General features: G+C 41.4%; 1 protein-coding gene across 3 annotated transcripts in view; it reads right to left on the reverse strand.

Moving 5' to 3' along the window:
• snx6 (sorting nexin 6) overlaps positions 1-15,646 on the reverse strand; it is a 78,155-nt gene that overhangs the window by 40,862 nt on the left and 21,647 nt on the right. For all 3 annotated transcript variants that reach the window (XM_072488616.1, XM_072488609.1, XM_072488625.1), the window contains 5 exons: positions 11,069-11,190; positions 10,856-10,979; positions 6,041-6,136; positions 3,075-3,180; positions 2,507-2,582 (listed from right to left, as the gene is read on the reverse strand). In XM_072488616.1, the coding sequence (XP_072344717.1) occupies positions 2,507-2,582; positions 3,075-3,180; positions 6,041-6,136; positions 10,856-10,979; positions 11,069-11,190 (524 nt within the window). The remainder of the gene's footprint in view (positions 1-2,506; positions 2,583-3,074; positions 3,181-6,040; positions 6,137-10,855; positions 10,980-11,068; positions 11,191-15,646) is intronic.

Consider the following 15,646-nt stretch of genomic DNA (forward strand, 5'->3'; position numbering starts at 1 on the left):
CATAGCGAAGGAACTCTAGAAAGACTGTTGAGGAGGTTAAACGGATGGTATTAAATCTAGACTCCATCACAACTTTCAGATTTAGCATGATTCAACGGTACAGGTCAATCTTAAGTTGCATACCTATGATGCACAGTGCACCTCATACTGACCACACCTAGCTAAATGATAGCATGACCCAGGCACTAATCAATTACTCGCCAGTGTATTATTGAATGTGCTGCCCTGTACATTCACCTCTTCAAAGAGGGGGCTGAAAAGCATGTGGAGATGTGGCATAACCTCAAACCAACAAGCTTGTTTAGTTTACAAAGAAATGAACAGCAATTATAACAAATTCTTAACTTTGGTTGTGGGATATTAATCAAGATGCTTCCTTAGATCACAGTTGGATTACTGCATGGTCACCGTATTTCAAGAAGCATGTGATTACATTAGAGAGGATACAGAGATCTGGAACGATGCTGCCTGCAATAGAGAATTTTAGGAGAGGAAAGATTGGGTAGGCTGGAGCTCTTCTTTGAAACAGAGATGACTGCATGTTGATTTAACGGAAGTGTAAAAAATTATGAGCTGCCCAAATAAAGTGGATATAAAGGACGTATTTCCATTAGCAGAGCAATCACGAACCAGAGGGCACAGGTTAAAAGTAATTGTTGAAGGATGAGAGGGCTGGTGAGGAGCATTCTTTACTCCTAGAAGTTGGTAAGGGCTTGAAACTAACCACGTGGTAGAGGCAGAAAGTCTCACTGCATTTAAAAGACACTTTGATATACACTCAAGATGCTGTAACCTGCAGAACATGGACCAAAAACTGGAAGGTAAAATTAGACTGGCTAGCTCTTCACAGACAGAATCAGAATCTGTCCGTGCCGTAAATCCATCCAAGTTTCCTTGCATTTTCCTCTAGATGTAAACCCAATTTTGAGTTAATCCAAAGATTAGTTTTGACTGTGTGAGTGTGCCGGGAGTTCCTTCTTTAAATAGCATTTCAGAAGTTGTACGATATTCAGCCATAAACTGAAGTTATCTTAAATAAAACATCTTCCTTTTGTTCTGAGAACATTACTTGTCCCATCCAAAGTCCTAGCTGTGCAAATAGATGAAATGATGCCTGGCACGATGCCTGGAAAAACATTTAAAAAATCGTACTTTAGACCTAGCTTGAACGAGCTACACTGCGTGCAGTTTTAAATTAACTTTCCAAATCAGTTGTGTGGAGACAAAACCCAAGTAGCTGATTTAATGTTGAGGAAAATGCTGCTTGTAGCCTTAGAAGTTATTCCATCCTTATTTATATCTTAACATTACAAAAATATTAAAAGATTAATGCAGGCATTACAGGGTAAAATAAAAACCATTACAAGTCCTCAGCTAGAAGAAGAGTTGGGTTATTTACTTTGGAATAACATGGTTATAGAGGGAAATATAATTGAAGCTTTTAAGATGAAGGAGCTGGATACAGTCTAAATTAAAAATGTTATTTAAAATGGATAGCGAGGGTAGGACTGGATGTTATGTCTATAAATTCAAAAGGCAGAGTTAGATTACATGACAGTCATCGGTCTCTGGCACAAATGCTGGGACAGATTGGGTATCGAGTTGCTATTTTCCTGCACAAGAAATCTGACATGTTCAGGAGAGAAGAGCACATTTCCAATTAAGTTGCAACTTTATTGTGGTTGTGATAAATCATGGACAACCACAAGCTGCTGAAGTTTTGCTCCATTACCTTAGTCACAGTACCTTAGTACAGTATATACATACCCTCCTTTCAGAGATTATGCAGTAAAGCATGAAAATATGTCTAAAACAATTAACTCATTACATTATTGCATAACTGTTAAACTTCAATGTCATGCAAGTTTAGTAGTAAAAACATACATTAATGAATTTAAGGAGGGGGGGCGTTGAAGAATAAACACATTAGATACATACAGGAAATCTGGTCTGTAAAATTAGTTGAGACACAATCACATTATTGACTTAATTTTATTCTCACCATCTATTTCCAGGTGTAAAATGTAATCTTAATTTCCATCCCCTGCAACCCCCATCACCATTGCTTCCAAATTCTCTAACGGTACCTACTCTCTGTGGAATACATCTCCAGAAACACCAGATGCATCCCGTCACCTCACCCACGTGGTCCTCTTTTATCTGTGTCAGTTGGCTATTTCACTGTGGAGGGCATCGCAGCCAAACCAGATCCTGCTCTCATCACACGTCGTCTTTCCGACACGAGTCAGTGTAACAAGCAAAAGCAGGCATCCTTGCTGACATTTTTCTTTCCATAGTCCAGTGAAATCAAAGCCAATTACAGCAACACAAATATTGCCTCAAATAAAGTGAGCTGCGTGAGCAGAGCACAAAGTGGGAATTAAAGAAAACACATTCTGGCGTTTTGACTTAATGTTCCACTAGGACCATCAGAAAAACCTCTAAGTCATAATTCAAGCGATAATTCATTTAGAATACCTAGAAAGAAGTATTTTATAAATCTTACTTGCATAGATCTGTTGAGTCTTGTGTTCCTAAAGTGTGCAATGTTGAACTAATTCTACTATTGTCATCTGCCACATCTGAAAAGGAAAAGTATGCCGTGTACTACAGGAAGATATCTCACATCAATGCAACAAAAATTGTTTTAGTGCCTGTTCAGCATGCATTATACATATTATGTATTCCCTCTTCCCTTTCACTCCACAGTTACTGCATGACTCACCCAAGTCATAGTTCCTTTGCTAATCTTTCACATCACTTTTTGTTTTAAAACTAAAATCCTTTCTCCATCCAGGTATTGATTTCAGTCTCAATGCTACTCAACAAGCACCATAACTAGTTCTGTGGGTCCATCTGCTATACTGTCACTTTTATACAGATTGGATGCTTTCTAACAATTGTGAAATAAATGACTAGGTAAAATTGGAATGGTAATTGTATTTTTGTAACTAGCCAAATGTAAATAATAATTTAATACAAAGATGAATATTTTGTTCAACAATTCAACATCCTCCATATCTCAATGGCATTGCTTCACATTGCAATGCCTCACAACAAAAACAACTACTTACTCTTGTGCGATTTGGTCAATTTGTCTGCCTTGATTGCTGCATCCTTTATTCTGTTATTATATTCCAGAAGGAAGGTTTTCTCGTGCTCAAAGAAATCATCAACATCCTAAAAATATTTTCACAGCTATTTTAAAATCAACAATTTAATGCAGAATTAAAATACTTGGTTTGCTTAAACAGCAATCCAATAGAGAAGTGCTCGCTTGAACACTGTGTTCTCAGGTCTAACTCTCGGTAGTAGCTGATCTTTGTCAGCTAACCAACGGGGCCACATTGTAATTTTGTGACAGAAGATGTACCCTAACAAGTTTTGCTTTATGTAACAGCAACCAGATAATAAGTAGTCTAATGCAGTTTGTAAAAATAAGTAATAATGTGACATTTACAGATTTCACATTTCTCATTAATACTTTTGTAGATGGATATATAATTTGCTTTATATAGCACCCTGAAAGAAAGATCTTAAAATACTTCACAACAAAATGGCTGCCAAGCCAGAAAGGAAAAGGGATTGGAAGGGTAATTAAAAGTTTTGTCAAAGAGGTGGTTTTTCAGAAGTTGGAGAAGGAGATTGCAAGGTAGAGAATTTTACAGTAGACTTGCACAGCAAGAGACAAGACAGCTGAATGCACTTGAACCAATAGTAAGGTGGGATGAAGGGATCTACAAGAGGCTGGATTCAGAGGAATGGAGCATTTGGGAGAAGAAATAAGGCCGAATGAGATACCAGAGGTTGTATGCAGGGATTCCTAAACAACGATAATTTTTAATCGAATATTCTGCGAAACAATATACCTCAGTAAGGACAGAACATGACAATAAAGTCATGTCCTAGGTTTTCAAAACCTGGAGAAGTTAAGATGTTGGCATTGGACTGGGGTGGGCATACACCAGGTTAAAGTCCAACAGGTTTGTTTCGAATCACTTGCTTTCAGAGCGCAGCTCCTTCCTCAGGTGAATCTTAAGGAAGGAGCTGTGCTCCGAAAGCTAGTAATTCGAAACAAACCTGTTGGACTTTAACCTGGTGTTGTAAGACTTCTTACTGGAGAAGTTAAGGTAGAGGTGAAAGTATTTTTCAGTTGTAGTTCAAGATTTAGCAAATCTTAGAGAAACTGTTAAACGAATATTAGATTAACTATTATATTAACTACAACACGAAATACAGAAATGTGGGTTAATTACTGGTTGTGAATTAATTTGACGATTTCATAATCTCTGACAATGTTTAAGTATTCTCTATTTCCACGACTCCGAATTTATAATTTTTCGACCTTTTAGTCAAACCTTGATGTAGCTAAATTCTCTCTCCTTTTTTCCTAGTCTACTGTAGTATATCTTCTTTATATGCAGCAGCTACCTCATAGATAAAAATCTTCAAAAGGCCTGAAGCAATATTTCCACTAAAAAAGAGACAACAGACCTAAGGCAATCTTGTGGCAAAACCAACCATGTTGGTTATTATATAGAAGATCAATTTGAATACACACACATGTAAAATATTTTAAGATTAAAAAATTAATTCACACAAGAAACTGTAATGTATCTGTTTATACTCAAGATACAGATTAACCAAACAACAATAACTCCATCTGTAAAGCACCTGTGATGCTGCCAATGAAATAATTCATTCATGTTAACAAACGTCCAGCAAGCTACTTTTGCCAGCATCCTTGATATGTGTCAAGAGGCTATAGTGACTAAGCAAAGCTGAGGTTTTTATAACATTTTAAAACTGATACCTTGAATTTTCCTCAACTGTGCCATTATTAACACCGATGTGGAGATGCCGGCGTTGGACTGGGGTGAGCACAGTACGAAGTCTTACAACACCAGGTTAAAGTCCAACAGGTTTGTTTCGAATTACTAGCTTTCGGAGCGCTGCTCCTTCCTGAGGAAGGAGCAGCGCTCCGAAAGCTAGTGACATCGAAACAAACCTGTTGGACTTTAACCTGGTGTTGTAAGACTTCGTATTATTAACACCATTTAAGTAGGAAAAACATATTTTGAAAATCCACAACAGGATCAAGTGAAAATGAAGCAAATATACAAAAATTCCTTGAAGAAAAATAGACGCGATTTAAACTCCTTTCCCAAGCAACCTAGACTGCAGTTTGACAGATGAAAGACTTTCAGCGCCTGAATTCTGACACTGGTATGTAATATTTAGCACAAGGTAACTGGTTTTGTGACCTTGCTAAATGGATCTATATGGAATCGGCTCTTACCTTTCCCTGAGCTGCAGGTAGGTGCCAATCAAGGTGGTTGTTTTCTCCCAACTTGCTTGCTCTCCCAAATTGTCATTCTTATTCTTTAAGAAAATTCCCTGCCCTTTTTTTGGTGTGATTCTATTTTAACTCATAATTGATTCTCTCCTAACTAGCTCTCCATATTTTAGTTTGCTGGACAACTTCTGGTCTCGTTAGTATCCTGCTCTACTTTCTATGAGCCTCTCTCAATGACATGCTCAAAAAATATCAATCAGCAAACCATCTGAAATAAATACACATTTCATTTTAACTGCTTTGCTTTCATGGGGGGAGATTTCTGCTTGGTCCTTAACTTGTGTATTTAGGATAGGCAAATCTTAGGAATGGATTGGCATGGAGAAGGGGTTTCCAATCACGGCTTGTGAGCCCCAGTGGAGTCATGAGCTCCTCCCACTCCAAGGCAGCAATGATGATTGTGCACACTCTTGCTGGACAGTCCAGGGCTCGGTTCATTGGCGCCATGACACACTCACACAAGTTCTGTTTTCTTGCTGTGCTTCGGAGAGAGCCTCCCAAACAGCAAGCTCTGAAGCCCAATCAATACCTCCAGAGCCTGTAAATGGGTTGGTGAAAAAACACTGATACAGTTCTCACAACTTAACCCCCCACAACTCTCACCAGTGACAATATTACAGATTAAACTTTCCATACAGATTTATCAATTTTCTTGGTCTTAAAAATACAAAAGCATTAACGCACCTTAACACCTGCAACAAGTACTTCATCAGCTGTCTTTACCATATTCTTAAAGAAATCTTCCAGTTTCTCCTTTTTATTTTTTCCACGAATACTCAGCTTATGAAATAAAATAAACAATCTTAGCTAGCGTGGTGGTTACAGGAGTACTCTTTCATATAAATAATTCAATTAACACTCCAGTTTGCAACAAACATTTACAATCTGTCATTTTCCTCAATAAATTATACAAAGGTAGTTAAGAGCAAGGCAGGGCAGAGGTTCAAGCTTTGCTCTCCTGGTTTAGGGGCTGGTTTAGCACACTGGGCTAAATAGCTGGCTTTTAAAGCAGACCGAGGCAGGCCAGCAGCACGGTTCAATTCCCGTACCAGCCTCCCCGAACAGGCGAAGTAATGTGGCGATTAGGGACTTTTCACAGTAACTTAATTGAAGCCTACTTGTGACAATAAGCGATTTTCATTTCCTTATTTCATACACCTACCTTATACTTCAAATGGAGAAAATAAGGGAAGCAATCCAAAAAGCACATTAAACAAGAGTACAAATTATGGATTGAAATAGCATGCTACTTTCCTAACTTTTCTAATCATGTGCCAAAGATTAACATAATTGAGTTGAAAATTAAAACTGATAATGGCGGCACAGTGGTAGCACTGCAGCCTCATGGCGCTGAGGTCCCAGGTTCGATCCCAGCTCTGGGTCACTGTCCATGTGGAGTTTGCACATTCTCCCAGTGTTTGCATGGGTTTTGCCCCCACAACCCAAAAATGTGCAAGGCAGGTGGATTGAACATGCTAAATTGCCCCTTAAATTGGAAAAAATGAATTGGGTAGTCTAAATTTAAAATACACTACTGCCTCAATGCTGAGGACCCGAGTTCGATCCCGGCCCCGGGTCACTGTCCGTGTGGAGTTTGCACATTCTCCCTGTGTTTGCGTCGATCTCAGCCCCAAAACCCGAAGATGTGCAAGGTAGGTGAATTGGCCACACTAAATTGCCCCTTAATTGGAAAAAAATTGGGTACTCTAAATTTAAGGAAAAAAAAAGAAAATGAAAGCTGATCACCCATTCTCGATGTAGACATACACACAATGCTACAGCAGGGGGTGGAAGGCTACATCACTTAATTTCTTCATAAATAATGAATTACCAATTTCCTCTGCTGTGGGGGGGGGAACCAAGAAGATATTGGGCACCTCACTAGAGGTACCAAGTATTTTATAATCAGGTATTTTAAGTCAGTAAAAGGTGAGGGGCAGAACCTTAATTTTCCCAGTTTCCATCAATTCAAGGTTTAGCCTGCTGTAAGGAGATGAGGTTACACAGCCCTTCTGATATTACCCTGGTCATATTCTCCTCCAGACAATATGATTTGACATCTGGAATGTGTCATGTGAGAAAGTTTCTGATGGTAATTAGTGTTTTATCATTCAGTTGTTGCACTATAACCAATTAATATTTTCAGTGTTTAATGTAACTTAGACCATATTTAAGAATATATAAATGGCTCAGTCTGCAGTTACAAGTTCGATTACACATCAGGTTCTGCATGAAAATGTATTTAACTTTTGAAAAAGATTAATTTAACTATAATCCTATCTAGGCCTAACTACAATCTTTCAGAGTTCCCTAGATTCAGGAGTAGTCATTCTGGGTTGGAAAATTGCACATGTCATTCCACATTATAAGAAGGGTGAAAGAGAGAAATCAGGGAATTACAGATCGATTAGCTTAACATCTGTGGTGGGGAAATTGCTGCAGTCTATAATCAGGGATAGGGTAACACCTTGAAAAATTTTGGTCGATCAGGAAGAGCCAGCATGGTTTCATAAAGGGAAGGTCATGCCTGACAAATCTCACTGAATTATTTGAAGAGGTGACTAAGGTAGTGGACAGGGGAATGTCTACGGATTTATTTATATGGACTTCCAGAAGGCATTTGATAAAGTTCCACTAAGGTGGAAGCCCACCAAGTTGAGGGCAAATTATTGACATGGTTAGGAAATTGGTTGAGTGGCAGGCGACAAGAGTGGGGATAATGGGAAAGTACTTTAATTGGCAGGATGTGACTAGTGGTGTCCCTCAGGGATCTCTGTTGGGGCCTCAATTATTCACACTATTCATTAACGGCAGAGAAAGTCATCAATCCAAATGTGCTGATGATACAAAGTTAGGTGGCATTGTAGTTAGTCTAGATTATTATATCATAAAATTGCACGGAGATAGTGACAGACTAGGTGAATGGACAAAATTGTGGCAGATGGAATTCACTGTAGGCAAGTGCGAGGTTATCCATTTTTTTTACCCAAAAAAGATAGAGTTTCTAAATGGAAAGAGGTTAAGTACAGTGGATGTTCAAAGAAATTTGGGGGTTCAGGTGCATAGATCATTAAAATGATACGAACAAGTGCAGAAAATGATACAAACAAGTGCAGAAAATAATCAAAATGGCTAATGGAATGCTAGTCTTTATACCTAGAAAATTTGAGTATAAAGACACAGATGTTATGCTGCAGCTATACAAACCCCTGGTTAGAACCCACTTGGGAGTGCTGTGAGCACTACCTTAGGGAGGATATACTGTCTTGGAGAGAGTATAACACAAGTTTACAAAAATATCTGGACTACAGGGGTTAGGTTACAAGGAGAGATTGCACAAATTAGGCCTGTTTTCATTAGAATTTAGAAGGTTAAAGGGTGACCTGATTGAAGTCTTCAAGATATTAACAGGAAAAGACAGGGTAGATAAAGAACAACTATATCCACTGGTTGGAAATTCTAAAACTAGCGGGGGCATAGTCTAAATATTAGGGCCAATGCATTCAGGAGAGATTTTAGGACGCACTTCTTGACACAAACGTTGGAGGTTTGGAAATCTCTTCTACAAACAACAGTTGAAGCTAGAACAGTTGCTCTGATTTTTCTTAAGCAAAGAGATATGGGCCAAAGGAGTTCGGCCACAGATCAGCCATGATCTCATTGAATGGCGGGCAGGACAGGCTCGAGGGGATGAATGGCCTACTCCTGTTCCTATGTAACACCATAAACTTTACAGGTCATTTCTTTCAAGGAGAATCCATTCTGGATTTACCCAGAGGTGTCAGGTCCTGTGAAATGGTTTTCTGACACCTTGGAGATCAGTTTCAGAAAACTAAAAGGTTGCTGCCAGCTAAAAAGGTACCTTCATTCACACCACGCTACAACACCAAAGCTATTTGTTCAAAAAATAAACAATATTTGTTGTTGCTTTGCAATTAGTAAAGAAAATGTTTATATTTTATATTAATGTAATGCAAGTTGTTAAAACCTTTTTAAAAATTCGCTCTTGGGATGTGGGCATTGCTGGCTGGGCCCCACCTTGAATTGCCCTGAACCAACTGGCTTGCTGGGCCATTTCAGAGGTCATTTAAGAGTCAGCCACATTGCTGTCCGCCTGGAGTCACATGTACGAGACCAGGTAAGGACCACAGATTGCCAGGGCGGCACTGTGGCGCAGTGGTTAGCACTGCTGCCTATGGCGCTGAGGACCCGGGTTCGATCTCAACCCTGGGTCACAGTCTGTGTGCAGTTTGCACATTCCCCCCGTGTCTGCGTGGCTTTCACCCCCACAACCCAAAGATCATAGAATCATAGAATTTACAGTGCAGAAGGAGGCCATTCGGCCCATCGAGTCTGCACCAGCTCTTGGAAAGAGCACCCTACCCAAGGTCCACACCTCCACCCTATCCCCATAACCCAGTAACCCCACCTTACACTAAGGGCAATTTTGGACACTATGGGCAATTTAGCATGGCCAATCCACCTAACCCGCACATCTTTGGACTGTGGGAGGAAACCGGAGCACCCGGAGGAAACCCACGCACACACGGGGAGGATGTGCAGACTCCGCACAGACAGTGACCCAAGCCGGAATCGAACCTGGGACCCTGAAGCTGTGAAGCATTTGTGCTATCCACAAGGCTACCGTGCTGCCCACTGATGTGCCGGTTATGTGAATTGACCATGATAAATTGCCCCTCAATTGGAAAAAATAATTGGATACTCTAAATTCATATTTTTAAAAAAGACTGATTGCCTTCATAGAATTGTTGCTGTGCAGGAGGCCATTTGGCCCATCAAGCCTATACTGACCCTCTGAAAGAGCACCCCATCTCGGCCCACTCCCCCGCCCTATCCCCATAGCCTAACCTACACATCTTTGGACAAGATGGGCAATTTAGCATGGCCAATCTACTTAACCTGCACATTTTTGACTTGTGGGAGGAAACCGGGAGCACCCAGAGGAAACCCTCGCAGAGGGGGAGAAAGGGGAAGCTCCACACAAGGCTGGAATTGAACCCAGGTCCCTGGCACTCTGAAGCAACAGTGCTAACCACCGTGCCGCACTAATGTCCTTCCCGAAAGGACATAAATGAACCAGATGGCTTTTTACGACAATGGTTTCATGGTCATCATTCGACTTATAATTCCAGATTTTTATTGAATTCAAATTTCAACACCTGCCATGGTGGGATTTGAACCCGGTTCTCTGGATTATTAGTTCAGTGACAATACCATTAAGCCAGTCCATCCCCTTAGAACCTTTTATAACTCTGTGATATAAGTAACTTCTAATTTGTTTCCATTACTGAACAACATACATTAAAGTTGCATTCCAAGTACACAAAATTCTTGAAAAAACATGAGCACTGTTAAAATATAGGCCATTGGAAAATCAGACCTTTCCAATTAACTACTAGTTTACCATAAATAAGTTGAAAGCTAAACTAATCACAATGTAAATATTCAGAAAGACTTCAGAAAGTAAACTCAACTGACATCTTGATTATATTCCAAGAAGATATGAAAGTTTAAGTCATTTCGAAGAACTGGATGTGCAGCTACACGACACAAAAAAACTTCATGCATGGCAACGGTTTTCTTGAATATAGCCAAGTACTCACTGTAACAAGAAAATAGTTTAAAGTCACCATTAAGAATTGCAAGACAATGTGCTGACTTGTTAAACTGTGTGGTATATAGTATGCTCACGCTTCAAGTTCCTGTTTCATCTTTGTGAACTCTTCCTTGGTCACGGATCCTTCTCCTTCCCCTAATTTCTGCAGTTTATCTCTCGAAGCATCAAAGTCAGGTTTTGGAGGTGCTGGTGGGATCTGTTGAGATTATATGTAATTTAGTTTTAGTTGGAGAACTAAAAATGCTTATTTGTTTTCAGTTGTTTAATAAAATCAGACTAGGGAATAAAACAATGTTCGATTACTCAGACTTCATGATAGGTTTTAAGCTTGTGATTATGCAATTACATTTTAGAGGAAACTTGACCTGTATGTAACCATTTTCCAAATGCACCCACCAGGAATGCTACCCCCATATATGATTTATTTGATGCAGCAGCAAATTTATATATCTGATCTTGCAATAGAACATTTTTAAATTCAGCTGGCTAGAGTGATATTGTGCACCATTAAGTGTTGAGCTTAAGATAAAAGACTTTACTCAAAAGGTAATTAATGTTTGGAATGATCCATCAGGTGAAAACTAGAATCAGAGATAGGGGGCTCGATTCTCCACTCCCACGCCGGTTGGGAGAATCGCCTGGGCCGCCAAAATTTCCGGGGACGCCGGTCTGACGCCCTCCCGCGATTCTCTCAAGCGGCGGGAACGGCCCGGTCGAGTTTCGGGGGCCGCAGGCCGGAGAATCGCCGGAGACACCCAAAATGGCGATTCTCCGGCACCCCCGCGATTCTGAGGCCCGGATGGGCTGAGCGGCCAGGCCAAAACGGCGGGTTCCCCCTGGCGCCATCCACACCTGGTCGCTGCAGTCGTGGGCGGTGTGTGAACGCTGAGGGGGCGGCCTGTGGGGGGGAGAGGGGGGATCCTGCACCGGGCTTCACCTGTAATGTGGGGTGGCCCGCGATCGGTGCTCACCGATCGTCGGCCGTCCTCTCTGAAGGAGGACCTCCTTCCTTCCGCGGCCCCGCAAGATCCGTCCCCCATCTTCTTGCGGGGCGGATTTGGACAGGACGGCAACCACGCATGCGCGGGTTGGCGCCGGCCAACGCGCGAATGCGTGGATGATGTCCGTTATGCGAACGCGGCCGCGTCATCTATGCGGCGCCGCTTTTACGCGGGCAACAAGGCCTGGCGCGGGTAGATGACGCGGCCCCGATACTGGCCCATTGTCAGGGCCTGAATCGGTCGGGACCAGGGCCGTTCCGCGCCGTCGTGAACCTCAACGGCGTTCACGACGGCGTGGGAGTGGAGAATCGCGCCCCATGTAGTTCAAAATGCAGTTGAGTACTAGACAAGTTGAACGGAAATATCAGTGCTAAGCCAGAAGGACCAAATTGCCTTTACTCGACCTTAACATTTTTGTACATTCCTGAACCAGATACAGCAAACTAAATAAATTTTGAACCCTTGATGTTTCCCGCAATATCAGTAATCATGAAAAGTTAAATAAGGCTCAAACGTTATGTAGTCATATCATGCTGCACAGGATTCTTGATTGCACTAGTAATGTGGCTCTTAAAAAAAGGGACACAGACGTAAAGTTGAAAAGAAAGTTAGCCAAAAGTAGTGGGCTTAAAAATTTGTGAACTCTTGGGTACATAACAAAAAAAAACAGAAACCCAATCTGTGACCATGAGGATGTCAAGGACATGTATCATAATATTGCGGTGTTCTGTTGTGGATACCAGAAAACATTTCCAATACAATTTGTTTTTGACCATATAATTTATTGATACTACTTCCCAGAAAGAAGTAATGAAACAACATTTAATCCAAGTATATTGCCAAGAAATTTGAAGACTTCCACAACTCAGTGCACATGGTTCTCATTTAGTTAAATTAGGCTTGGAGTTTACAATGCCTTCATTGGAGTTATAGATTATTTTCACTTATCCACATGTTTACTTAGCTTTATCTAATCCAAACTTTAACATGCTGTACTATTACACAAACTGAACTCACTCAAATGTCACCACTGTACTTCCCTCTTTGCCCCACTGCCCTCCATTCAGTTTACTAAAATGGATGCCTGGACATTTTCAGGATTTGTAAGTCCACATTTAAAGCTGGCGCAAATACCAGCTGATTTTGGAGATAGAAGATATTTTACAATTTTGCATCACTTGAGTCACAGAAATAAGCAGTGTGGAAGGAGTCCATTCAGCCATCATATCCACGCTAACTAATAACAAGTACCATTATGTCTAATCCAACTTTCGAGCTCTTGGTCCAGTGAGTTCCAGAGCCTCACTACTCTCAGGATGAAACAAAACTCCCTTGAAATCCCCTCAAAAGCATGTTCCCTGGTTAAAGATCCCTCGACTGAGGAGAATAGAATTGTCTTCTCCACTTCATCTAGACTCCTCATAATTTTATGCAGTTAGGTCTCCCCTCAGCCTGCTCTGTTACAAAGACGTCCTATTCTATCCAATCTTTTCTCAAAGTAAAATTCACCAGTCCAGGCAAGATGCTAATAGAGGATTTATGAGTAATAAAATGGTGCTGGGAAATTAATGGGGTTAGAAGAGGCTGACAAATTAGCAGGGTCTGATAATCTACATCCCAAAGTATTAAAGGAAGTGGCCCTGGAAATACTGGATGCATTGGAGTCATCTTCGAAACTTTTATAGACTCTGGAGCAGTTCCTACAGATTGGAGGGTGGCAAATGTGACCCCACTTTTAAAATGCGGGGAGAAAAAAAATGGAGAATGGTAGGCCAATTAGCCGGATATCAGTAGTGGGGAAAATACGAGAGTCTATTATAAAAGGCGTGATAACGATATATTTGGAATGCATTAACGGGATTGGATAAAGCCAGTATGAGCTTATGAAAGGAAAATCATGCTTAACAAATCTGCATCAGTTTTCTTTTTGAGGATGTGACTAGTAGAATTGGTAAGGGAGAACCAGGGATGTAGTGCATTTGGATGTTCAGGTTTTTGCTAAGGTTAAACACAATTAAAGCACATGGATAGGGGGTAACGTGTTACATAGAACAGTACAGTACAGAACAGGCCCTTCGGCCCTCGATGTTGTGCCGAGCATTGTCCGAAACCAAGATCAAGCTATCCCACTCCCTGTCATTCTGGTGTGCTCCATGTGCCTATCCAATAACCGCTTGAAAGTTCCTAAAGTGTCTGACTCCACTATCACAGCCGGCAGTCCATTCCACACTCTAACCACTCTCGGAGTAAAGAACCTACCTCGGACATCCCTCCTATATCTCCCACCCTGAACCTTATAGTTATGCCCCCTTGTAACAGCTACATCCACCCGAGGAAATAGTCTCTGAACGTCCACTCTATCTATCCCCCTCATCATCTTATAAACCTCTGTTAAGTCGCCTCGCATCCTGCTCCGCTCCAAAGAGAAAAGCCCTAGCTCCCTCAATCTTTCCTCATAACACCTACCCTCCAATCCAGGCAGCATCCTGGTAAATCTCCTTTGCACCCTTTCCAATGCTTCCACATCCTTCCTATAGTGAGGTGACCAGAACTGCACACAATACTCCAAATGTGGTCTTACCAGGGTCATGTACAGTTGCAGCATAACCCCGCGGCTCTTAAACTCAAGCCCCCTGTTAATAAACGCTAACACACTGTAGGCTTTCTTCATGGCTCTATCCACTTGAGTGGCAACCTTCAGAGATCTGTGGACATGAACCCCAAGATCTCTCAGTTCCTCCACATTCCTCAGAATGCTGCCGTTGACCCTGTAATCCGCATTCAAATTTTTTCTACCAAAATGAATCACCTCGCACTTATCAGGGTTAAACTCCATCTGCCATTTTTAAGCCCAGCTCTGCATCCTATCAATGTCTCTTTGCAGCTACAACAGCCCTCCACCTCATCCACTACTCCACCAATCTTGGTGTCATCAGCAAATTTACTGACCCACCCTTCAGCCCCCTCCTCCAAGTCATTTATAAAAATCACAAATAGCAGAGGACCCAGCACTGATCCCTGTGGTACACTGCTGGTAACTGGTCTAGTCTGAAAAATTTCCATCCACCACCACCCTGTCTTCTATGTGATAGCCAGTTACTTATCCAATTGGCCACATTTCCCTCTATCCAACCTCCTTACTTTCTTCATAAGTCCACCATGGGGAACCTTATCAAACGCCTTACTAAAATCCATGTATACGACATCAACTGCTCTACCTTCATCTACACACTTAGTTACCTCCTCATAGAATTCAATCAAATTTGTGAGGCAAGGCTTACCCTTCACAAATCTGTATTGACTATCCCGGATTAAGCTGCATCTTTCCAAATGGTCATGAATCCTATCCTTCAGGACCTTTTCCATTAACTTACCGACCACCGAAGTAGACTAACTGGCCTATAATTCCCTATTCCCTTTCTTGAACAGAGGAACAACATTCGCCACTCTCCAGTCCTCTGGCACTATCCTTGTGGACAGTGAGGACCCAAAGATCAAAGCCAAAGGCTCTGCAATCTCATCCCTTGCCTCCCAAAGAATCCTTGGATATATCCCATCTGGCCCAGGGGACTTGTCGACCGTAAGGTTTTTCAAAATTGCTAATACATCCTTCCTCAGAACATCTACCTCCTCCAGCCTACCCGCCTGTAT

This window comes from Scyliorhinus torazame, chromosome 2 (assembly GCF_047496885.1).
Source record: "Scyliorhinus torazame isolate Kashiwa2021f chromosome 2, sScyTor2.1, whole genome shotgun sequence".
Lineage (NCBI taxonomy): Eukaryota > Metazoa > Chordata > Chondrichthyes > Carcharhiniformes > Scyliorhinidae > Scyliorhinus > Scyliorhinus torazame.